Below are 26,747 nucleotides of genomic sequence, written 5' to 3'. Positions count from 1 at the left end.
AAAAAAAAAAAGCTGCTAATTTCTATATATTTGAAACCCAGACAATAGCAGTGATGCTCGGACTAACGTGGAGGCTAATGACAACATAGCAGCCTTCATTTTAGGACGTTACCCCTCTACATCCCTCCTTCCCCATAACCTATGCAGCACAGCTCACTACCAAAACAGGATCAGACTCAAAGGATTGTCTGTATATAACTTCAGAGAATAACATTAAGCCTACAGTCCTGAAATGAGCTTCTGCTTTAAATTTTACGCAAATTCATGCAGTTTTCAAAAAGCATAGCCAAAAAGACACACCCCTAGCTGCCCAATAATTGTGTCCCTCTTGGTCAAAACATTCAGATTAAACAAGACAAACTTCTGCATACCAGATACATGAACCTGTCGATTTCAGGCAAAGAACAAGAAGTTTATCTAAATATTGATATATTTGAGATAGTAAATGACTCTTAAATGAAAACTGTTTTAATTCCATTTTGACTAAAAATAGTAATATGAACACACAGCAAATGGATGAATATTGTAAAAGTGCACCAAAAAAATTTGGTACATGTGAATTTGTCAACCATGATTGTAAAATCAAATTTTATAGCTTCAGTTTGGAAGAACATCATGCATCTTGGGACTCAGTTAAACCCAGATTATGTTTTACAGAGAAATTAACTTGACTGTTGAAATAAAAACAAAAATCCATAGCGGGAAACACATTTAAGTTACCTTTATTTTTGCTGTTAGACCAAGTAGTCATCATCCACCAAAAAAAAAAAAAAAAAAAAATCACGTACACATCTCCATTGAAGCTAATTTCTTCTGTATCAAGATTAAGCCTCTGCCATTAGCTTTAACAGCCAAATTACGAAACCTCTACAAGCAGAACTGTATAAATTGAGGAACTGCTGTAACTGAATAGCTACAAAGAGAGCTTTTTCTAAACTACCTTGAGCCAAAAGGTACTGTGATGCATAATGAATGATATGTAAGCAGACTGGACAAGCTATTTCTCTTGAACCACAATTACCAGGAAGAAGAGATCAACACCACTTCCTGTACATAATGAGTTTCCAAACATCCTTTAGCATGGTACATGTTCAACCTGCTTTACTTTAGACAGTGTACTTCACGACCAGGCTTCCTTTCTTCATCCTACTCCCAAAAATTCCTGTCCACTCTACCTCACAAAGTGTAAGCTGAGTTTTTTTTACACTGCCTCTTGTCAGCTGAAGTTACCTTGCACTGATCTTCACCAAATTGTGCTTCTAGCTGAGCAAGTGCCGACAATACCACCAAAATAAGAATCTTACTATACGCTGCCATGAACAAATGGGTGCTGCCTTACATATCACTCCACTAAAAAGCTACTTAGCAATAGTCCTATGATGCCCTAGCCCAAAAATAGCAATATCCTTCTTGATATAGAGATATCAGAGCTGAAAACATCCATGATGCCTCTGTAAGTCTACACATGTTTCTTGGAAATGACCCTTTTTGCTAGCCCATCCTGCAGCAGTCTCTATCTAAGCACAGTTGTGCAGAAACAAGCTCCCCCTGAAGGTGCCATGTGCCAGGCTGAACCACAGTCACACACATCTTGCTGAGTCTGTGGGAGAAGCATGCAAAGGCTAACTGCCTAACCGTCACACCTACGGTTAACCTAAGGTTAAGATGTTACAGCTCAGAGCAGCGCATGTGGGAGACCAACAGAAAAACAAGTACTACCACCCTCCTCCAGATAAACTACATGATGTTTAAAGATCCCTTCCAACTCAAACCATTCTACCACAAAAACACTTGTTCAGCATGCAACCCAAAATATTATACTGAATTATTTACATGCAGGTCACATCCAGTTAACAAGCTAAAAAAATTAGGTAGGATCCTCCTCAGCCTTTTGGCTCATTGTTTACAACCTCCTCATTTCCTGAGCACTTTGCACGTATATCTGCCAAAACTACTGTGCATTTAGAATTAAGTGAATTAGCTGCAGGGAATTAATGCTGTAACAGCAGCAAAGAACTACATATCCATAGGTATATGGCCAAACTGCTGCCAAACTCTCCTGTACTGCAGAAGGAGTAGTACACAGTAAACAGACTATGCAACTAAAGGGAAAAAAACCCCACCACTTTCTATAACCTCAAATGAATATGAGCGTATGAAAATGACTAGGTTTGTTTTTTCATCCTTTTATAACATAGAAAAGTATCTGAGAACATGGTTTCTCCTGTACTGTCTCTTCTGTCTGCGCAAAATATGTTCTCCTACTACTGCTAAACTGTACTACAGAAATTCAGACTTTGCCTTCCTCTGAAGACAGGAAAAGAGCTACATATGCAATATCAAAATTACAAGAGACAAGGAACTGAAAGTGGAACAAACAAAGAAAAAGAGCAGTCTAAGCATTTGAAAGTTACCCTCCCAGAACAGTTCATGAAATAAACAATATTATTGCTACAGGGAACGATTCAAATTAAGGTGCAGCAGAGCTCTGAGTACACAATCCATTGAAGCCAGGCAACTCTGTTACACCTCTATATTCAGTAACAAAGAAAAGCAGGGGTTGCATTCCCAGATTCCCACAGAAACCAGCCACAGCCTTTACAAGTGACACCATTTTATTATTTCCTGCCTTCTGATAGCTTAGTTTGCAATCACGGCATCCTTTTGGTTAGAAATATGCATGAAATCAAATTAACACATTTGTGCACCAATATGTATTTGTTTTAACTATTCAAGATAAGATTAATGATCCACAGTAGTCTCATATTTCTATGTCTTTATTATTCTTTTTTATATAGCACATTTCATCTTTGACCAGAATTTGTCCTACACCCAACTACTGCTTACTTCCTTAAGAAAGAGCAACACATACTTTTGCATAAGTTCATACTTTTTACGACAAAAGGCAATTAAAAAAGCATAATGGGAACAGACAGTATTGACTTCTAGGCATTACTGATGAGTAATCTCAAGTTTAGCTGACGAATCTTTGCAAGAGTTATTGACAAATTCTTCATTATTTATTTTTAAATCAACAGTTTGACATTAACTAGTTTTGTGCAGTTCTTTTCCATATTTCCTTAGGGTGAAGTACACTGGAATTTCAGGTGGCCATTTGTAAGACCATGTTACACTGTGCAACAAGATCCTTCAGGTAAGGGAAGGATTAAATAGCCATTTCTTTTAATATAAAATCACACATGCAATAGAGAAACATTGAGAGAGACTTGCTGCTGTGCAGGCATCAGTCAGAATTCTCTACTAAAGGCAAGCTGAGCAAGAGTGACAAGATTTATTCCAAATCCCTATAACAGAAGAACATCTGCTACAAAGATGACACAGTAAATGTATCTAAAATTTCAAACAGTGAAAGCGACTGTTCACACAAAATGAGAAAGTGTTGTATACTTGAATACTACAATGGCATAATTAATTTCTTTAATTAAGAAAAGAATAAAAATGGCTAAGATGAAGCTATACTGAAATAGTGGCTTATTTAAATGTGCTTATGATACAAAAGCAGGAAATAAAATTTCACTGTAAAAACAGATAAAGTACAGAAATTGTTTACAATTCTCAATGCTGTTATTTTATGCAGTACCATTTTTATTTTATACCAACTGTGATGCAGTTTTACTTAGAACACTAAGACAAAACTACAGAATCAATTCTGCAACAGAATTGTTTTATGTAGGTTTTAGATTTTTATTTTTACTTTATACAACAGTATCTACCATATTGTGTTTAGAAAATTATCTCTTGGTTATAAAACAATCAGCATGGTGGTGACAGAAGTCTGCAATGTATAGTTAAAACCCGTTGTCCAACATTGCATTTTTGTATAAACCGCCCACTACCCTCCCTTATACTGTCCTTTCCTCCCCACAGAGGAACTTTAAATGACATGTAGCTGCATGATACTTTTGGAAAAAGGTCTTTATTAATCTCTTGGTGAATAAAACAATAAAACATAACCACGAAGATTTCCAATCTACATTCACTGTAGAGAGCCTAAATCCAAAGTTAATCAGTACTTGAGTGAACAGCACATACCTTTCTTTAGTCCTGTACTTTTTATAACACTGACTTAAAATCTCCAAATAAAAATATTGTACTACTTTTGCATTATTTAGCATCATAACATTATTCCCTATAACTAAAAAAGTCTGTGTTTGTTCTTCAAAAATTGACTATTAAAACAAGTACTCTAAAAATCAAAGTTCACCACATAAGTGAATGCTTTGAACTTGAATATAGAGGGATCAGGTCATAACAGACCTCTTATCTTCTCTACCAAAACATAATATATGCTTTCTTCCTGATAATTTTATGGTGTTAACTTGGGATTTGTATATATTAGTATTTTATTTCAGATAAGGAGTATGCTCCTGAATCTCCTGATCTGCTCTACTTCACGTTACACTGTGGCCTTGGAACCAAACTGGATTCCTTTTAGATGACACGCTCCTACTGGTAATGGGTACTCAGTCCTCTGGGCCACACTAGAGCTAGTCTGAGGAAAACCCAGCGCAAACATTAGATTTTCAGTGTAACTTGTTTTGATCCACACCACTCCTGTCTGGCTGTGGGACATGCCAACATGGACACCCTCAGCTACCCAGCATCACAAGTGTGCTCTCTGCTCACCACAGCACCAGGGCTGCCAAGGAGGCTCCACCACAACTTCAGGCAGAGCCTTCTCTTCCCAACTTCAGCTTCAGAGTCTCTGCAGTCATTTAGTGCGAGCAATGCAAGTTCTTTCTGGATTCATTAAGCACTGCATACATTCACTAGTATTACAGCAACTGTGAATGCTGCCACAACACACAAAATAAAATTTACAAAATTCCATATAAACTATAGTGAGATGTTAGCAAAATGCAAATTTGACATAGATGCTGCCAGTCACATAACGCTGAAGTATTGAAACAGAGCACCACCAGGATACATCAAGCAAACATCTGGAAGATGCTGCAGTCTACAATGTGAGCTCTTGCATTCCTGTTCTACAGGTAAGGCTTCTCAGTCACTTTCCACTCTTCTTTCTCCATCCTATAGGAAGTGACAGCTCTCCCTTGTTAACAATCAAACATACAAAGCAACCAGTGGTTCTTTACTCAGAACGGTTTAGCACAGCACAAACCTTTCCTCTGGGTGTACCAGCAGGAAAGGCTCTCACAAGAGAGAGAACAGGAAACACTTTTGAAAGAGATCTTTGCACACCAAATTACCAAGATAACCCAAGGTTCCTTTATCCTTGGCTTCGTAAGAGAAGCTAGAGTAGTAACTATAGCAACTCTGATTTAATGCTGCAGGTGGGGAAAAAACATAAGTAAATTTGGTCACACCTGTAAATCTCACAAGACAATTTTTAACTGAAACTATTGTCATCAAAGTACAGAATTTTAACTTAGTAACAAACTTAAGGATTTTTGAGTGAAAGTTTCAGCAGAAAAAAAGCTAGTGCTTCTCAGTTATAGTTTGAAAAGGTGGGGGACTGAAAAGACCCTGACTTTTTTTTTTATTCTCACTCAAAAATTCCGCAAACTATTTATAGACAGCTCTAATAGACTTGGCAGCAAGCAGTGGAAATTGGAAATCTAGCAGAGACACTGGGCTCAGCTTCAACAAGATTCCTGATTTAATGCACATAAGTAGTTCTGTTCATGTCAAACCCTATACTTCTGCCCAGCCAGGTATAAAGGAAGTTACATGACTGACCATTACCTGCAAGTTGTACATGTTCTCAGGTGGTAATCTCGTGCAGCATTTCCAATTAGACAAAGCAGAAAAAAAATCAGACTACTAAAAACTAAAACTACAACAGTTCGAACAGTGAATACAGTCCTCTAAATGACAGCTAAATCTCAAGTAACTTTAAAAAAAATAATAAGGAAATCAGAAAAAAAAGGAGTAGACCAGAAACTGGGGGGAGGGCAAGACAGCTCATTTAAGGATGGGTAGGCAGTATAGTCTACCTCCTTTATAAGGCTTAGGCGCCTATTCTTAACTGACTAGACCCTCTCACCAATACGAACCTACCAATTTCCCTTCCTATTTTGAAACATCCCACTGTTGTATTACTTACAAACCTAGAAAAAAAGTTTCTAGTAATTTTCAACAGCTAAGTTTAAAATAAAACTGATTATTTTAACAAAGGACTGTTCAAAGCCTTTGTACATGTTCAACTGTACATGTAACTATTCTTTTCTTCTGAATTTCCATTTCAAATACTGTAAGTATTTCACATTTGAGAAGTGCCAGACTAGGGGAAAAATTCAATGTGTGGGCTGCACAGTACTTACAAAGTAGGGGGAAGAGCATTGCAGATTTGATTCATACTCTTCACATGCTCTGTACTTTTATCTACTACAGTTTCTATACTGTTGCATTAAAAAACCTGATTTTGCTCCACGCAGGTTTAGATTGATTTCCCACCTTTAATTCCTTATAACTACAGGAATAAATGGCAATATTCAACGGTCTACATATGGCTGATAATAAATATATATTAAAAAACCCCCAACCAAACAACAAAAACCGAACACCTACAGTCAGCCAGAAGATTTCAGGCCTTTATCATAAGTCAGATGGTAAAAGCAATGCTTCAGACCATATACTCTTTAAGATATAATACTGCTGATTATCCTGTTTTCTTCAAATGATTTGATTCCATTCTGTCTTGAAAAAGTGCTAAAAGAAGAAACAAAATCATTACTCAAACTAATCATTGCAGCCATCGTAAATTATTATAAACTTGCAGGAATTAAAATATTATCTGCTATTACCCCACAAATCCCTACCAGGAACCCTCAAAACATCTAAGCTTCTTGTTCCAGGTGACAGCATGACTCAGACTTATAACTGATTTTTTTCCAAAAAAAGACTTCAGTAGCGTAGGAGTACTTGATATTGGGGGGAGTGGAGGAGAATCACGAGGATTTTTGAGAAGAAGGAAAACACTGTTCCACTGCTGCATTTTTATTATGGGGCCTAAATCTCATGTGACCAACAACTCAAAACGAGAAAAACACCAGTTGTGTTAGAAAGAAAAAAAAAAAAAAATCATTGCCTAAGACACATCCAGAAAATAATGCTTTCAAAAACCAGAAAATCTCAGTGGATTCATAAAATAAAATGACAAAATTATTTATTTTAGGTCTTTATTCAACAGAAGGGCTAAGATACTACAATTCAGGTAAAAATCAAGGAGGAATTTTCATACTTCTGATCAGAGCAAAAGCAGGGGATTGAGAAATCTAACCATAATTTCCAGATTTGCTAGATTCTTTCTGGAACATTGGCCTGAGAACCAGAGAACACTGGAGTCAAAAAGTATATACCTGCTGAGTTTCAATTCTGTCTTCATGAAGGTAACAACAATAAATTAGCATTAACTGCAAAGCATCCCAGCTGCATTCACTGTGATGACATAATTGAATTGAATGCGGCTTATTTAGTGGAGAGGGTGGTGAAGCAGTGGTGTATTTACATGCACATTTTGCACATACATCAAATATAAAAATCATAAAAGCACAGCATGTTTATTGCATCTAGGAAAAACATCCTCATTTGAAAGATAAAACTGTGTTGTCTTCGCTTCTCACTACTTATTACTAGAAATAAAACTTTGATTTTGACAACCTTTTATACTCTTTAATGTGTTTTGGTTTCTTTCTGATAGAATGAGAAAGCACTGCAGAGTTCCCAAGAAAGCTTGTTTTCTTTAATTTACAAGAAAAGTTCACAGAAACCAAAGACCTTAAAAATACTTGTGCAGACTTGTTTATGCACAGTCTGTCAACCTGAGTATTTAGACCCCTAACACCTATTCAGACAGAACCTGAACTTACACAAAAAGTCACGCAGTCTGCCCAGCTATCTTCCAGTAATACAGGACAGAGACTCTGTCCTTTATTAATGCTTCACTGAACTAATTAAAGTGTAGAAGTAACCTTGCACAACATAACGCAGCATGCCATCATTCATATGGACTGTAACAACACAAGCAAAAAGCACAAAGGAGGAAAAAAGCTCCTAAGGCAATGCACTTCTTGCTTTTGCCTTCAACATCTGTAAAACAATGCTTTTTGTTAATCTCATGCAAACACCCACGTGCAGAATTAATTATTATGAATAATTTGATCTGCTCTACTTATAGCAGTCAAGTGGAGATGTCACTGAGTTGAGGGAACCACAACATGTAGATCTTTCCATTCTCACTATTGAAAAGACATTCAGTCCACACAGCTCTTTCTCTACTGTTGTCAGCTTCGACATTTCAATCACTATGATAGAAAAGGCTATTAACTAGCTACACTAATTTTCTAGACTTGCTTAAACTATGCTGTTTATTAAATATCTTCAGGACTCAGGAAGATTAAGAGATGAACTTGCTACAACCTGCCAGTCATAACATACCGCATTCCTCAAAATGCACTGTGAATTGCTTCTAGTCAAAAAGGACAGATAGTAATAGAAGACAGATTGCCTGCAAGATATGAAATTTATTTTACTCAGATTAATAACTTCATTAATTAAGAATCAGATCTTAAAATAGCCAAGGCATATTCCTGGTACAAACATGTGTGTACACATACTTGAATGAGTATGCCTAGCACCCATCCAAGAATTCTGTGCATGGCAGCCTTGCTACTTTTACATTCTTTTGTTCAAACAAATTAGTTTCATCAAAGCAAACAAGGGAAATATCCAGTAAAATTTATAATCCAGTAAAACTTATTTTCTCTCCAGTGTTTTATGCCACACCTGTGTACACTTACAGCTACTGCACCAATTCAAGTAGTTTATTCTAACATAGGAAACTTCAGCAAGCCCCACCGATATTTTAAACAGTCTAGAAGTAGTCGACTGTGTTTATATAATTAAAAAAAACAATAGACAAACAGATGTAAACCTCTAAGACTCAAACTGGCATTTCTTTCCACCTCTTCTTCTTTCCCACCTTCCTTTCCATGTTATCTGCTATTAACACTGTGATTCTTGTCCTGTAAGGGTGATGCTGGTGCTGTATCTCACACATTTGCACCTGTAGTACACCTGTAAAAGAGTTTAACACCTTTTTATTTCAAACACAGAAGAGTCAAGTAGGTTTGAAGAAAGCAAATATGATGGCTTTGTGTTTCCCACTGACAGATCTACACAGGGTACGGGAAGCACAGAGGAAAGAATGGCTAAACTTGAGTAATTTTAGTAAGTGATAAAGCTATCACACTAAAGAACCACTGCAGATCAACAGGACAGAAAAAACAAGCAAACCAAAACTTTGACTTGGATCTGTCTTGTTCTAACAACTCCTCATTGTGCCTCACCTTCCCTCTCTCCCCCAAATCACTCAGAACGTAAGTCCAAAATTCTGAACACCAAAGGTAAAAGCTTGTCCCTTTCCCAAAGTGAAAACTCTGGGAAGCATTCAGGGAAGTCTGAATTACATTAATTGTGCTAGAGGTAGCTATAGAGACAGGACAGCTTATGTGAAAACAGTGGTAAAACAGTAATTGCAATACAAAGACAGTTAACACTGCCACCTTTATATGCAATGAGAAGAAGTGCACATCTGATGGCCAGAATACTTCTTTTCACATTGCATAGTACTGCAGGGTACCTGAGCCTCTTGCCGTGATTATTCCCAGTACTCAGAAAAAATAAACACAATTTTCCACTATCAGGAACTAGAAACAAGAGTGTTGGATAGTACTATGACTCCACAATTTCAAAATGAAGCAAAGAAATCCTTTCTGTAGAGCTGAATAAGCATTTGACTTGACAGCCAGTTCAGGCACCTGCAGTTAAGCAAAGTACAGTATGCTTTCAATACAGCCATAGTGTATATAATGTTAGTCAAAAAGAAAGCAGAAAAAAGTTTGTTCTAGAACACTTAAGTATATGTTTTCGCAGCTGTCAAACATCCCCGATACACACAAATTACCACTGGAAGGCTTTAAATTTGTTAAAGTAGACACACAGCTAATTTACTATATGGATTCTGGTTCTGTTTTTTTGCAAGGCAAGTTATTTGTTACAGAAATTAAAAGAATACAATGACTTGTAGGTATCATAGTGTACCATAACAGCTGCTTGTATGACACTAAATACACTTGCTGTACCTATTCTCAATAGAGCCAGTAATAAAGTCTCACATTGTACAGGTTACAAAATCCCAATTTTTAGCCCTGACCCTCCATCAACCACAGATGTACCCCAGTGCAGCAGAATCATCATTTCAATCTGAGCACTTTGCAAGAAATTGGAGGTGTCTACAAACTTCATGATACATGCTTTATTTGTTTATCTCAGGGTCAAATAAACCCAATTTGGTATCTAAATACACTCTGAACCTTCATGTTTTAGGTGCAAGATCATAGCAACTCAAAAGAGCAATTAATCCAGTAAGTTAGTTGAAATAGGCACATTGACAGAGCTGTGAATTGGCCCATTCACTTCCAGGTAATGTGACCATCTTAATGAAAAAGCCCTACAGAGATGAATGACCAAGAAATAAGCTGTCTCCTTTCACTGAAACACAGCCATACTTGGGACTGTACCAGTCCTCCCAGCTTCAACGCTGCCAACATGAGGCTGCCGATTTCCGATACTCCTCCTCTTAGGCTTACTCACATGCCAGTCCCATCAGCAGAACTAGGAAAGGGGGTTCACACAGGCACATGCTCCCCAGCCACTCCAGGTCCTGGGATATTCACCAAGAAAACACAGAAAGCCTCATGCTGCAGTATGTCAACAATCTTACCAAAACACCAGCTCCCTCAGGGACAGAAAGGCAGGTAACCTCTCTCTCTCTCTCAAGAGGTCCTAGGACAAAAGCATCAATGGGAAGAGAGGCTTAAACATAGTAAGAGGAATGAAGACCTTGGAGAACATGATCTAACAGGTATTCCAAAATCCTTATCACCACCTACCCTGACATTCATATTTATAATTACCTTCCAGTATGTTATCCCTATACCTAGTACACCTTGTCTCCACTTTTGCCTTGACACAAGCTCTTCTACTCATCTAATCTTTTCTTGACCAAGAAAACATCTTACTATGCATGTTTACATGAGTCATTCACTTCCTTCCCAAGAAGAGTCTTAACTTTTTTTTCTGCACTCCAGCCTCCTAAAAAAAAAATCTTACTCAATATATGGGATACTATATCAAACCATGCTGTGACTCTTCCTCTGAAGAAATCCCTGCCAAGAATCATTGAGATAAACAACCAGATGACTGAAGGTCAAGTTACATAACTGCCCTCCCCTTTGTCCATCCAGCTCACAACCCAATACTCCAAAAGCCACTCCAGTTGTTTTGTTTGCACATATTCACTGTTATCTGGCAATATGAATATCAACTTGAGCCCAGTTTCCCATGGGTCACACAGCGTAAGAGCAGTTGTGTGCATCTGTACATTCCCCACAATTCCAAATACTTTGGACTACTTCTACCACATTTGGCAGAAGAGTAACAGCCCTCAAAATCCAATTAATAAGAACTTCAAGAAAATATTATACATTTCTACTTGTGTTCCAACGTAAAGTTTCCATTGCAAAATTTCTTGTTACTATATGTAAGAGATGCCACACAGAACACAATAATACAGGATAAAACACATTCTACCTGTCTGCTTCCAGTAAGAGATAGCTGGTCTGAAGGAGCTAAGTGGCAGCAGATCATCACTAAACCTTTTAAAGCAGTCTGCATCCATCACTTAAGAAACAACAGCCAAAATACACAATGGGCTGTGTTTCTGATGAGCAGAAGAGGATAGGCATTTTGGGGATGAGATAAATTAGTCGGTAGTCACATTTGTAAAGACAGACAAGGGCAGGAGTTGAATTGCTAAATAAGGTAGAAGAGACACACTGCTCTCAAAGTAGCCTATATCGAGTTCCACAACAAAAACTCTGCAACTGCATCTTTCCCAAAATGGTGTTGTATGCATTTAAATACTTCAGGACCACTCATCATCCTTTTATCTTCCCTCTGAGGGACAGACTAGTCTGCCTACACCGAGAACAGACTTCCCTGAAGAGCAGTTCAGATCAGTAAGTCACATTCCTGTTGCCTGCCTTTTCCCACACTGATTGTGCCGTAAGTTAAGCCAAACCAAGACTCCCCACTTCACACTCATGCAAAAGCACAGGACCAGAAGCGTGGAGTAATGAACTCTGTTCACACACAACCAAGGATCAGCTATTTATTTTCTGTGCTTCAGCTTCTACCCTGCTAACAACAATACTTTACATGAATACTGTCAGTGTGAGTGGTTATTATTCTATCTTAATACTAAAACCTCAGATAATAAAGAGTTTTTACACAACTATACAATGAATATTTTAAAAGAAAAACATGCATTGAAGGTTTGTTTCCAAGCACGTCACATCAGTAAAGCACAGTGAATTTAGATGAGAGTCAGGGTTATAGTATTTTTGTGGTATAAGCCTATTTTTAAGAAGAAAGCTCAGTACCAGCAACTCACTGCTTCATACACAAGTGTTCTTTTACAAAGAGATGCCACATATGATGCAACAGTCAACTAGAGAAAGAAACTCAAAAGGGTAGCTATTTGTTGGGGTACTCAGATTCAACCTGTGTATGAACAAAACAGAATAATTTCTTGAAGAATGCCTTGGAAAAATAGCTATGTAAAAAAGATACTAGTTTTTTATGTTAATACAGTTTACCAAACTTGACAGGCAGTTGTATTCTTTTAGATGTAGCTTCTTTTCAATTTGCATGAAAAAAATCGTCACACTTGTGCATTAATGAAAGCAGATTACATCCCTGACAATTCCTTACTGGCAACTCTCCCTAATGAATAATAATATGCTACAGTTTAAGGGCACTGGTTTCACTGTGTGTTGACTATTCAAAAAAAAGAAGAGGCTATCACTACAAGAAGTACAGTTCTGGGAAAGTATAAAGGAAGTCTGGAATATTTCATATTATCCGAGTTTTCTATTTGTCATCTTTTATTGACAGTATACACATGTAGTACTTTCTAAAATGAGAAAGTACATTTAAATTTATATTGACTGCAAAACTGAAGGGCAAGGCTTATTTGTGATAAAGTAGACACTGTGAAGACAGAAGACTTGCAAATTATTACACTGTTTATACTTCACTGATTATTATCCACTTGCCCATTTAGTTGATTTTCTGTTCTGGATCATCCGCAGAAGTACCCAAAGGCTCAGCATTAACATTACGAAACAACTTTTACACAGATTCAGTCATTACCAGTGTTGCAGCACCAAGACAGTGATTTCTGGAGAGACCTGTGTATTCACTCTTGAACTATTTTAGCTGGTTCCATCCCCAGAAGGTAACTATTAGGCTTGCTGCAGCAGTTAAAAATGGTGGTACAGATGTCATTCCTGTTGGCCTTAGTCCTCTCAAAGCAAAAGAAACTGCATAGGTTTCTAATGTGGACCACCTACAACAGAGACAAATGTCCTACAATAATCTTGGGCGGGTAAAACTTTCAAATGCAGATTTTTATGAAGATAATTTTGAATTAATAAACACACTACGTAAAGCTCCTAAGGTCTAAAGTTAGTTTCATTGCTTATTATCAAACTGCAAGTAATAAATCTACTGCATTTTTAAAAGTGGTTCATTTTGATTTGACTTTGACCTTACTGATGCCTGGAGTAGAATTTAAACTTACCACAACAAAGCACTGCAAAGTCAAGGGTGACTGTGGATTAAAATTCCACACCCTCCCCCCTTCCAAAGGTCTATAAACATATTCAAAGCAAGCACAGGACTTAGTAGCACTTACAAAAGATCATACACATGTTGGAAAACCAAAGGTTTACCTTTATTTTGTCAACTTCCACTGACACAGAATTATGAAGTCAATTACTAACTTCACTAAGAAAGAGCTAAGACAACGGTTCACAAAACTAACAGGAGACCACCTTAAGCATGGAGTGTCAGTCCTGTCTCAGGAAACAAAGTTGTGGATTAATGACAGAAGTTCTTAGTCTACCCTAAACAAATATACAAATCCTATCTCTTGAGAAATTTAATTGAAGAATACAGTACTTGCTAATATTTTTTTTTAAGAAGACAATAATCACGACCATGCTACAACAGGGAACACTTCACACTACTGCAACAGAAAGGTTCTAAGGCTCAAATAGCTATGGGTTTCCTTTTTAAGGAATGTAGCTTGAAGAGGAAAATGGGCAAATTAGGCTTCAATGCACTAATTCAGCTGCAAAAGAAAGGGTAAAAAATTACATACACAGGCAGACATTCCTCTCTATTAAAAGCCAACCCGCTAACAAAATTCAGCACTTGCTCCTACACCCTTTTTAAAGGGAGGCACTGAATTTTAAAATAGCAAAAAATGTGACATAGCACGGTGACAAGTACAAGATCAATGTCAGACATAATGCCTACATGTTCAAATTTCTATTTATCTGCTTTTATATAATCTAGCAAAACGTTCATTTAAGTACATGACCTTCCCATTTAATTGCAGATTTCCAGATATAGGGAGAAAAGCAGACCCAGAACAATGGAACCACATGCACTGCAAAACACAAACTCTGATTACATGTCTAAATAAATTAAAATATCTTCAGACACTTCAAAAATACATCAAAGCACACAGTATTTCAGCACAGCCATGAAGGAGTTGCTTAATAAGAATCTGATGCCATGATCCTTATGTTCATAGCAATAATTTATAAACGATGTTCAACAACCCACAACTTTAAAGCTAGTTCTGACCTCCTTCCCATAAGAGTAACTCATCTCCCCAGAAAAAAAAACCTGTTTGATGTGATCGTTTTAGTTGAATAACGCACACATGCCTGAGAAACTGTGCATGCTTATTTCAAATTAGGTGCTTTGAGCATTTTATTGGCTCCCAAACATGCAGTATAGTCAGTAAGCAGGACCTCAGATTTTAAATTCAGCTTTATTTTGGTCATTAATAATTCCTGAAAGCTATTGCATTTTATGCCAAATTCCTTCATCTCCAATGCTCTAAATGACTATATCCAGAATTCAGATCCACCTCCTTTGTAAAGCCACAAACCAGGGACAGTCCCAGAAAACTAGTGAAAGATTCAAATGTAGAAGTCAACTCACTTGATTCCCACATACATCTTCCTGGTCTCCATGCTTTTAATTAACATTTTAATATAGAGGTACAGATGAATATTTCATTATATTAATTCCAAAAAGTCAGTATCGAGCACTACTACAACTTTCTGTTAGATAGGACTGCAGCTTTAGCCACACACAGCCTTTAACTTTTCACTGGGCAGCTGTGACTTGCAAGGGAGCCATCTTTGGGAGATGTTATCACATAGAACAGTTTGCAGCATGGCTGTTCCTCCTAATCTGCACATTTAGAACACAGGATCTCTTACTCCAGAAAAACTCCTCATGAACCCCCAAAGGCACCAAACACAAGCTATATGGTTCCCACAGATAGTGAGGAAAGCAGTGGTCCTCACTAAAGGAAGAAGTGAAAGGTACAGTCCTTCTCCCAAGCCTTATTCATCTATACCGTAAAGGTGAAAGGAATGGCTGTACAGACAGTAATGTCCCAGATTTCCAAAATGGATGAAGAAAACCAGAAAATTAGTATTGTGGACCTAAAAAGCGAACAGTAACACTGTCACTTCAGCTTTGGTATATTGTATTGCCATTTACATGAACTGTGATACCACTGAAGATTTGTTAACAGTGTGCACAGATGACAGATCACAACAGGGAATTCGAAAACAGGGATCGGAGCAAGACAAGCTAGACCAACACCTAGGCAACAGGCACTGGAAACTGGATCAGCAGCTACAGGGAGGTTAGTAGTAACTGGACTCTAGAAACACACAGCTTCCGGGCACATCAAGCAGTATAGCTGCTAAAGAACACACAATTGCCAAATGCCAGTATCAGCCAGAAAGAGGAACATGCAGCAGGGTTACAAAAAAGAAATGTTTCAAAACACTGACAAAAAAGCCTTATGCCGAATTACAAAATGCTTAAAAATCTCTGTCAGTTCATCCACTCCTTTTCCAGAGCACAGATAAAATGCAAGAATCTAATGTTTCTGTAACACTGCCCTGCCTGAGAGGGCTTGGAAGGCCTGAGAGCAAGACCTCATGCAATTCCTGAGCATCTCCTGCACTCAAACCCCTTTACTTGCTTGCTGTTACTAAGACTAACATCTTAGACTGATTAGATGCTCATCCAGCCACCGTAACACACCTTAAAATAAAAACACTGGTTCCCTTCCTCCCTTCCACTTGCACAGCCTCTTAAGCAATCGCTGCTCTCCCAAACAGCTTGGCTTCCTTTCTACACCAAAGAACAGTTCTGCTACCTTTAGCTATGAATGTGCCTTCCCAAGACATCCCAAAATCTCTCCCTTCCTTGCCATCCCAGCTCGCCAATCCTCATGAATACCTCTAACCACAGACACTAGCTGAACTTCTGCCACGGAACTGGTTGCTCTTTCAGTACCTTTAGATAGGAAACATGAACAAGGCAAGGTGCTCTGACAAGGGAACCCATTTCAACTAATTACACAACTATCCAAATTCATCCCACTCAACTTCCAGCTGCAGGTCGCTGTGATCCAAGAGACATGTGACTGATGATTTTATTATTCATCTTCCTGACTCACCAATAGGCATCTATTTCAGAATATTTAAATTGATGTTTACGTCATGGAAAGGAGAAATTTTCTGTCTCCATACTCTTACATCATTATCAACTGTGGAAAAAAACCATGTACGCTCCCACATCCAGTTACAGATATTTCCATACAATTTAGACACCTATTTTGAGTTAAATCCCTGTGCACTCTCTCTGAACACTTCTTTAGAAGAGAGCAAATGGAAAAATGTAATTGCTTAGAAGTATGAAGAGCAGACTGGAGTAAATACAACAATTTGTGAATAAAACTGCACACTAATTAGGACTGGAATCATTCTCTCTTTGGAAATTACTCTGTTGAGCTCTATGTGCAGGAAAAAAGGAGGGGAGGGCTAAAGCCTCCACTTAAAACTATGTGTTAAGAGGAATATTCCTATATATGTGGATTTTCTTACCGCATGTGACCTATTCATTATCTGTCTCAGTCCCAGTCACTACAATATCCGTAACTGAAGCTTTTACTTTTTTTTATCTGAGATACTCAAAATATAATTTTGTAGAAGGAAAACACCCTACCGGAGTATACTAATTCATTGGATTCTAACACACTTTGTAAAGTGTATAAAATAAAAGATGCTAACCAAAGTCTTACGAAAATGCATATACAGCTAAAATCTAGAAGCCAGAGCACATGAGTGTAAGTGTGCACCTCCCCTCTACAAGACACATCAAGACTTCAATATTCTTTTCTAAACTGCTCACCTTCAGTTACTAACAACTTCTTTCTAAAGGAGCAGTTCCTTAAATAAGATCACTACATTTTTAAGGGACATCATTGATGAGAACAAACTTATTACTAGTAACTATGTATAAATTAGGCTAAACCCAATTTTTATTCCATGAAAAAAACTATTCTCACAATCTATACTTTCAGAAAGCCCTACGTATATCTGATCCCCGCAGGTTCAAACAAAGCTGGAGTAATAAAACCAAGCTACAGAAGCCTCTAGCAGAGTTATTTTTTCCTAACTTTTAAACGCAAGCAACTTCATTATAGACTTCCACCACATGCCAAGGTGTGCTCACACTGCTTGTTAGATGATCACTCCGCTGTTTTCTGGCTGCTACTGACTTTAAAAGTCTGCTCTGATTACGCACAGTCAGTCCCAGGGGCTTCCACTTAGTGGAGGAAACACCTCAGAGGTTAAGGGAAGGGTTGTCATGAGCTACAGATACAGTCAGAAGGGTGGAAACATGCAGTTCACATGCTAATACATAGTTCAAGTGTACTTTCCACTTGGAGAGAAACTACTTACAAACTTTTTGCAAAGCAATGAAAGTGAACAGTTCACTGAAGAGTGAGGAAGTTCAGCTTTCTTGCACATCAAGAAATTCCACAACCAACTAAAGGTATCTGGGAAAGTACTAGAAGTCACAAGATGCTTAAATGAAAAGAAAGCCCATCTTACAGCAACTCAAGCTACTAAACCAAATGTTTTCATGTGATGCCATCTCCCACCTGCCCTTCAAAATATGCTCTACTTGTAAGCATATTTTTTTTTGGAGGGTGGGGGGTGGGTGTTGGAGCAGCTCTTAAGCTTCCTTGCTAACTTACTTTTGATCCAGTAAGAAGTAAGCCAGGAGGAAAAAAAAGGATTCTGCACTTCCCCCCTCCCTGGCTAGTTTCAGAAACTTATTCCTCACAAAACACGAGGAAATTACACAGGCATTCCTAAAATTCACAGTGTCAAACAGAATAGCAGGAAAAAACCCCAAACAAACCAACCCTAGCAGAAAACTACTACATATGTTCTTGCCTTGCTAAAAAGACATCAACACGTTAACAATATAGCAAAAATTATAATATATCCAAATCTAAAGCATCTGTTCAGAGAAACAAGTCAGAACCACCATTCAGAATAGTGCTTTTGAAAGTATTTGCACTGTTCTGTCAATTATGCTAAATCTAGTAGTTTAAACTTAGATACTCACAGGAATCAATACTATATATTTCAATGCAACTGTAAACCTCTGCATAATAAAGCATTAGTAAATTAACAACTGCAGTGAAAAATCAAATGGAGAAAACAAAAATGTAGTCAGACAACACAATTCTTCGGACTACGGCATCACATAGCCTGCTATAAACCACTTTGAGCATTTATTTCTACTTAGGGGATAAACACAGGAACCCAAATCAACAACCAGCTTCCATCAGTATCAAATGCATTGATACCCAGTGTTTTCTTACAAACATGTAAACTAAGTAGACTGAATCCTGCCAGCCAAGTGACACCTCAGCAATAATCGGTACTGCAAAATATTAGAGCTAGTAATTCTGAAGTGCATACAAGCCAAATAAATCCCTGGTTGTTGACAAATCACACTCTCTGTTAATGCCTAGCTAGATATCTCAGCTGTTCCAGTGTTTAACATCATCATTAACTATCTGGGACAATGTAAGTGGAACACTGAAACTGGAAAATGCAGACATCTATGAAAGCAAAACCACACTATTTACACAGTACAAACAGTACTCGCGATTTTTTAAAAATTGTAAGGAAATTAGGGAATTATACTTAACAAGTATGAAAATAATGTCTACAGCTTGGGAAACTGAGGTGTACAATAGAAGAAAAATGATGTGTGGAGGGATTCACCTAACATACCAAAGATACTAAGTTTACAAATTTGAGATGTGTTAACAAACCACAAGACAGATCATAATTGCAAGTTTTAGTGAGGACAAGTATACAACAATATATTTAGGGCTTAGCTGAAAATAACACCCATATTGTTTACATCTATTTGATACTAAAATAGGAGTGACTAGAGCAAAGGAATCAAACATTCACCTGGAGGGCCTTTCCAACGCTAACCCAGCAGAGTTCTTCCACTCCTAGCAATGACAAAAACAGACAAAAAAGCAGTGCTAATTACATGCTTTGCTCTGATGACAGGAATGAAGTCAGATGGCTTCTGTCCTGATTCTGGTTACAAGTACCTCTCTGCTCTTCCTCTGGCTGATGATGTTCTCATTTAGCTCATAGTAACAATCATACCAACTGCCTTAGATTAAGTTTTCAAACTTTTTTGCTCCAAGGTTGTCTAGGATGTGGATTTTTTTCTTCTCCCCTCAAACGAACACTGCTTTAAGCATTGTCCACTTGACCTCATAGGTACTTTTTTGACTACAGACCTAAATGTAGCTCTGAACAGCCAGCTGAATATGTATGTACTTGCACAACTTGACATATGATCGAGTTATTAGACAATATAAAATTCTATGGCATTAAAATTAGGACAGTTTCACTTCAAGGACTACAAAACCATTCTAATAAATTAAACGCAGCAGGTTTGCCAAAAATACGATTTAAAGCTTAGCAAAATATATCGTTCAGTATATTACAAAAGTATCACTAAAGAGTGACATTCAAGAGTTTACGGTACAATCATTTATTAAGCCAAGCTATTCCTTCAGGACAATCTGTTCTGGCTTTATAGTTCAACTTCTTTATAAAATTAAATAAACTGGCTGGCAGACTTTATTTGCTTACATGATTCAGGCTATTCTTTCAAACAAGGTGAACAAACCTGAAGAATTATTTATTCTTCCTCATACCATCATTAGCAAACTGACATGTACATAAAATCTCGGTCCTGACCAGTGAACTTATATGACGATTTTACCCATCTTGTCTTAAAACCAAATGAACAATTAATTATACAGACTCTTATAATCTCAAGCAACATTTGTACCACAGAAAGCTGGAATGTTTCTAACCCAAAACTTAGTATTGTAAATCTTATGTAAGTGTAATATGATTTCTTTAATGGGACAGAAAAATGTCAACAGCATTGCAGTCTCACTGGTAACTTACACATTGTTTCAACTACAGTTTTTGGGAATAATCGTTTTCTGATCTCTGCTGATGTTTCTCAGTCAAGTGCTTGAAGAAGTACTCACTAAAGCCAAAACCATCCTGGAGATAAGGAGAATTAAGACTGATGACTATCTGCCTCCACTTCTACCTTTGAACTGTTTCAGTCTCACAGTCCTACTACTGTAAATATTTTTCTTTGAAACTAGTTACATCTGGTGAAGCCAGAAGCAGAGAAATTTACCTACTGCACTACTGCATTGACTACTACCAACTGTACAGAACGCTGTAAAAGTTCTCTGTACTCTTGTGTTCAGTGGGACAGAAATATAAATTAATATATCAGGGTGACAAGTATAGTTAAGCCTAAAAAAAAAAAAACACCTGACTTTCCAGAAATCTGAAGAATCCAAGTACCCATGCTTCCAGACTTCATTCCAAAGGAAGGCATGTTCTAGCTTTTGCACTGTGCCACCTCAGAGACTTTCCATAACTCAACCTCTGCTCTGGAGCACCAATCCCTCTCAAACTGGTCCTAAAACTGTTGCATCACAGCACCAGTAAAATGTGGTGCTTAGGGACACAGTTTAGTGGTGGACTTGGCAGTGTTAGGTTAATGGCCAGACTCAATGACCTTAAAGGTCTTTTCCAACCTAAACAAATACCATTATTTTAAGATTCATTTGATTTCCAGTTACTAATCATCAAACCTTGGTTTGAAAAACATTACCCTCAAAACCAGGACCAATTCCTCAAGTGACATTTTCCCCCTAAAAAAACCCCACTACTTTGTACCCCATATAGTCTTGTTTTTAACTCAGATTAGGGCCTTTGAGATATGCAGAAATGCCTTCATATCACAGTAAAAGCCATGCCAGGATTATATAGACACACATAACAATCAATTATTTCTTGGATATAAAACTCTCAAGCCAACAGGAAGGCCAGACATACTAAAAACAAATACCATTGCTCAGCACCCTACCAAGCTATAATTCTCGTTAGTCAATGCTATTCCAATACCTCCACTCATCAGTATTCCTCCTTCTCAAATTTTTATAATTATAGTCATCATCAGAAGGAAGGTTTGAAAAATTCACTAACTACAGGGAAACAGAGAAACATTCTCTGGAGAGCTCAATGCCCACATATCAACCTTCATGAATTTAGTACTTTAATTAGTGGAAAATTCTAGATATTTCAGCTGTGCCACTGCATAATGGAAGGCAACCAAAGTGATGCACCACTGCCTTTCCAAATGCACATTTACCTTGAGTACCGCCCACTGTATTCAAAGCCTTAATATGCAACAACATAATGACATCTGCAAGGCTCTGCTCAGGATCAACATCACAGTCCAGAGTTCTGCTATCACCAGTGCCTTGATCAAATTCATGCCAATATTAAATTAGTTTAGTTTGGAAGAGCTAAAAACAGTTGTACAGGAAGGTAAAATGCTTTAATAGGGCATAGTTGCCATTCCCACTTCCTTCTCCCAAAAGAAACAAACAGGAGAAACCAAAATGACAGCTAGAGATAGGGCTACGCTACACAGTGAACGTTTGCTTTTATTTTGGATGCTCTAACCTGTGGAGGAGGAAGTTCCTTTCCTTCAAGCAGTGAAACTTGTCAGAACTTCAGACAATTGTAACAAAAACTGTTAGGAGAAATTAATCATGAGGATGAGGCAGCACACTGATCGAAATGGGAAACAGCTTCTCCTTCCCAGCAGGGGTAATAATGGATGGCGATGTGTTTCTCAGCAAGGCAAAAGAAACTTACAGAGCTTTCGTTCTTGGTTGGACTTTGGCAAGCCTTGATTAAAGGCTATGAAAAATGTTATTCAGCAAGATTTTATTTGGTTGTTTTTTTCTCTAACTAAGGATTGTCCTTGTGGTTTAAATTTTTTACAGTGGAAATACTGAAAATACTGCCTGCCTAAGTTACAGCATCACAATCTGGATCTATCTACTGAAGTCAGGCTGATAAGGTATATCACGATTACCATTTTAACTTTTTACTTCAATTCCATGAAGTATAATAAAACAAATACAGTTTGTTAATAACCTTTACATAAATTAAATTTCTCAAGTACATTAAGTATGCAAACATAAGGACAGCTTAATATAGCCAGACTTGAGATTTCCCCTACCACTTCCTGCTCTATCACTACCATACGCTTTCCAGTTTTGCTTTTGACATACCTAATTTTTAAGTCTATATAGATATTGAAACACTTTGTGCATTTAAAGGATTGGTCAGTACCTCACTTTGTCCATGCGAGTAGGGCCCCTGAGAAACTAAACTATACCACTGTAACTATCCAGTTACAGCTACTGGTGTAACTGTGGCTGTTTGAAGAAGCCTACCTTACTTTCACTCATGTCAATATGAAATGGGAAATTTTCTTACAAATTACAAGAAAGAGGTACATCTATACTTAAGAGCTTGCACTGATCTTTGCAGCACAGGCATGCGCTGGACAAACAGACAAACCTGAAATATCTTGGCGTTCCAGACTCGAGTTTGTTGTCCTAAACAGTAAAAGAGATTCAATTCCATATGCTCAATCACGTGGTTAAAGCAAAGGCATCTACTCCAGAAACTGCTAAACCACGGCCCCTGTTGCTGTCCTCCTCTGAGCAAGGCACATGTCCAGCTCTGTGCCAAAGGCTGCTTCTCGTGCCGGGGCCCACGGACACAACCTACGCTCGAGTTCATAAAACAAACAACTGTGTGAGAAAACACGTGACAGCTCTCATTGTCCAGTATCCACGTTTCGATCCTTCACTGTAAAAAACAGCGTAAGGACATTCCCTAACACGTTTACGCAAATATTTTCCATTAGCTGTTCTGTGTAAAGATGGGTTTACCACCAGCAACGAAATGCTGTTCGGGTGCGAGCTGAACGCCGGCTGAGCAGAAGCAGAGGTCCCTGGAAGGGCTTCAAGGCCTCTGCTGATGTGTCACAAACTCATCGCACAGCGCCAGCCCCCACGGCCCGGCGGCCCCCCACGGCCCCAGGCCGCATCCCTGCCAGCCCGGCCGGACGTGGAACATCTCCCAGGTATCCCCATGATCCACAGACAGCGATTATTCGTGACTCAGAGGATTTGGGGGTGGTTTGTTTGCGCGGCCCCACGCCAACTCCGGAGTTCCCGGCAACGCACAGCTGCGAGAGAGAAAGCCGAGGGCAGCTGGGCCGAATCCCAGCCTCAGTTTTCAGGACTTCCCTGAGGAGATTTCCGCCCACCCCCACAGGCACAGAGGGAAAGAGAAAAGCCAAAAGCTGTGCGAGCCCCGGCGCAGCCGAGCTCGGAGGCGAAGCCGGGGCGGGAAAGGGGAAGTACGCGGGCACCCCGGCAGGGCCGCGGCGGCGGCGGCCCCGGCAGGCGCCGGGGCCCGGGCCGGGCCGAGGGACCCCGCCACCGCAGGCCGGCCGGGAGAAAGGCCGCTTTGTTCCCCCTCTTCCGCGGCGGGCAGCCGCCTCCCGGCCCGGGAGACTGAGGCAGACGGGCGGCGTCACCCCCCCAGTACCTACCGCAGCAGGAGACGACGAGGAGCAGGAGCTGCGCTGACCTCCAAGCCGGGGAGCCTTCTGCGCTCCCCCAAGGGGCCATAACACCAGCCCGCAGGGAGGCGACGAGGAGCCGGACCTGCTGCCGCCGCGCCCCCGACACGGAGCCGGAGCTGCCGCCGCAAGAGGGGCCGGCCGCGCCTCGGCCCCTCGCCCACCGCAGCTGCCGCCTCGGGGAGCGCTAGCGGCCCGCACACCCGCGCCTCATCCGGCCGCCCGCGGAGCCATGAGCCGCCTCCGCCGGCCTCGGCCTCCTTCCCCTCGCGCCGCGCCGCTTCCTCCTCCCCGGCTGCGCCCCGCCGCGGCTGCGCACTGGCGGCCCGGGCGCATGGAGTCGCTGCCGGCAGCCGCGAGCCGGGCGGGCGAGGCGGAGCGGCGGCCCCCAGACGGCGGGGGAGGGCCCGGGCCGCCACGCTCCGGCGCGACACCGCCCCGCCGCCGCCGCCTCCTCCGTCTCCGCCTCCTCCGCCGCCGCCAAGGTTTCGGCCCGCCCCGCCCCGTCCCGGCAGCCGCCGTCACCGGCCGAGGCCGCCTGCGGGTCCGCCGGGGCTGGGCCCCCCAGGCCGGCCTGTCCCCTCGGGCCGTGCCGCGCCGCCGCCCGCAGGAGATGCCCTCCGCGAAGGAGGACTGAGGCGGCGGAGGGAGGGTGGATGTCCCGCCGCTGCGGCGGCTGGGCAGCCTGGGCTCCCGGCTCACGGGCGAAATAACCACGCGGCTTTGGGGCGCCCCGGCGCTCTGCCCTGGAGAAAACTGCCCGGTCAGGCCCGGTCTGTGGAGCGCAGAGCGCTCCGGCAGCTGGCGGCTGCTGTGTTTCCAACCTCCAAAGCTGCATTTCACCAGCCAGACGGAACAAAACTACAGAGCAAACAGCCTAACAGCTGTAGACACACAGTGTCCAAAGTCATGGACCCCACAGAAACTCCTTGTAACACTTTCTGTTCAATTACAGTTGCCCATCTTTCACCTTTTAATGACACCATTTCACTGTTGCACAGTTATCTGTCACTCCCAATTGTTTAACCGAGTGCCAAAAGCAAGTGGGATTTACAGTGCAACTTTATATTTAGCTTGAATTTTGCAGTGCCTGTTGCAGATGAGGAGAAGTGTTTGTTGCCTCTCTCCTACTGGATCAACTGATCCACATAAAAAACCAAAGCATTGCTAATCCTGAGAAAACCAAAAGTTACTTACATTGCTCTTTAGCTGCATCCTGAGAACAGATGTGTTGGATCAGACCAGAGTTCTTGCTCCATGAGTGGTGATTGCCCCATTATGGGGAGTGCTCTATGCTATTTCTCCTCATTCCTCTCTTTTTCATAGGATCATAGAATCATTTAGGTTGAAAAAGACTCTTAAGATCATTGACTCCAACCATAAACCTAGCACTGCCAAGTCCACCACTAAACCATGTCCCCAAGGGCCACATCTGCATGTCTCTTAAACACCTCCAGGGATGGTGACTGCACCACTTCCCTGGGCAGCCTGCTCTAATGCTTGACCACCCTCCCAGCTGAATTTTTCCTAATACCTCCCATGGCATAACTTGATGTTTCCTTTCCTTTATTCTTTGATTCCTCCCACATTTATTTCCCAATCCCCATCTATTAGGGAAGGAAGAGCAGAATATTAGGGGGCTGTCTCTTTGGGAAGGGAGGAGAGGTTTATTTAAGGGTGAGCATCTGGATGAAGATGCAGCATTAATAACAATCACCAAAGAAGGAAGGTAAACCAGACAAGCAGGAATGCTCTCCAACTCTCTTGAGAAGTTGCAGCCCAGGAACACCATGTACCTAGAGATGGTATCATTGAGTTTAATAATCCTCAGTGGATTAGTCTTCAGTAAATTCGCCCAGGCACATTGAACCTATGTGGGATGTGACTGTTCACCTCTCAGAAGCCATGAGTATGCACACAAATTAACACTTTAAGGAAGAAAAAAATACAACCTTCATTTATAGGTTTATTCAAATAAGTAAAGCATTCACAGCATCTTGCCCAACAAACATTTTGGTTTGTTTCTACTTGCAAATCTAACCAACTTATTCAAGTATTACCTCAAATGCCCTATTTTCTACCCAGTGTATCCCATTCCTCTTTTTGTTTTTGGTTATTAACAAGGGGGGACAGAAAGGATGCTCAGGAAGTCTGGTCTGTAGCTACGGAGAGAGGTATTACTGCTTTTATGAACAGACACCACACAGGGGCTTCTAACCCTCCAACAGTAATTGCAGCTGTACATGCTGGGTGTAAGTCCTCACTGGAACCTGTTAAACTCTCTGCTGTAGAGATAGGTCGACATTAAACAAATGAGCATATGATCCATAGCCTTCCTGCACTCCTCCCAAAGTTATTTTTGTCTGTCTACTTCAACCGAGTTTCTACCACCTAGTTGTATGCTATTGAGAGATGTGATATGATTCTCTTTCCATAGATTCTAGTTGCATAACAAAGACGACAACCGTAATTATCTTTTCAGATTAAATGCTATTCCAAACCACACAAATATCTCTGTTGGCAAAATTGCTTTCAATCACTTGCACAAACAAGTGATTTGCCATGTACCCAGGTTGATCATTCATGGCAGCGGAGAGCAGAGCATCAACCCCTGGCATCATGGCTTAATTTCAACATTGTTCTCAAAGACTCAG

The 26,747-nt window shown here is 40.1% G+C and overlaps 1 protein-coding gene across 1 annotated transcript in view; it reads right to left on the bottom strand.

Moving 5' to 3' along the window:
- Positions 1-24,444, bottom strand: part of LRP12 (LDL receptor related protein 12) — a 48,817-nt gene extending 24,373 nt beyond the window's left edge. The window contains exon 1 of the mRNA XM_055704698.1: positions 24,064-24,444. Within this exon, the coding sequence (XP_055560673.1) occupies positions 24,064-24,142 (79 nt within the window). The 5' untranslated portion in view covers positions 24,143-24,444. The remainder of the gene's footprint in view (positions 1-24,063) is intronic.
- Between the last annotated feature and the right edge of the window lie 2,303 nt (positions 24,445-26,747).

The sequence above is a fragment of the Falco cherrug genome, chromosome 3 (assembly GCF_023634085.1).
Source record: "Falco cherrug isolate bFalChe1 chromosome 3, bFalChe1.pri, whole genome shotgun sequence".
Lineage (NCBI taxonomy): Eukaryota > Metazoa > Chordata > Aves > Falconiformes > Falconidae > Falco > Falco cherrug.
This window is presented reverse-complemented; position numbering and strand designations above follow the sequence as displayed.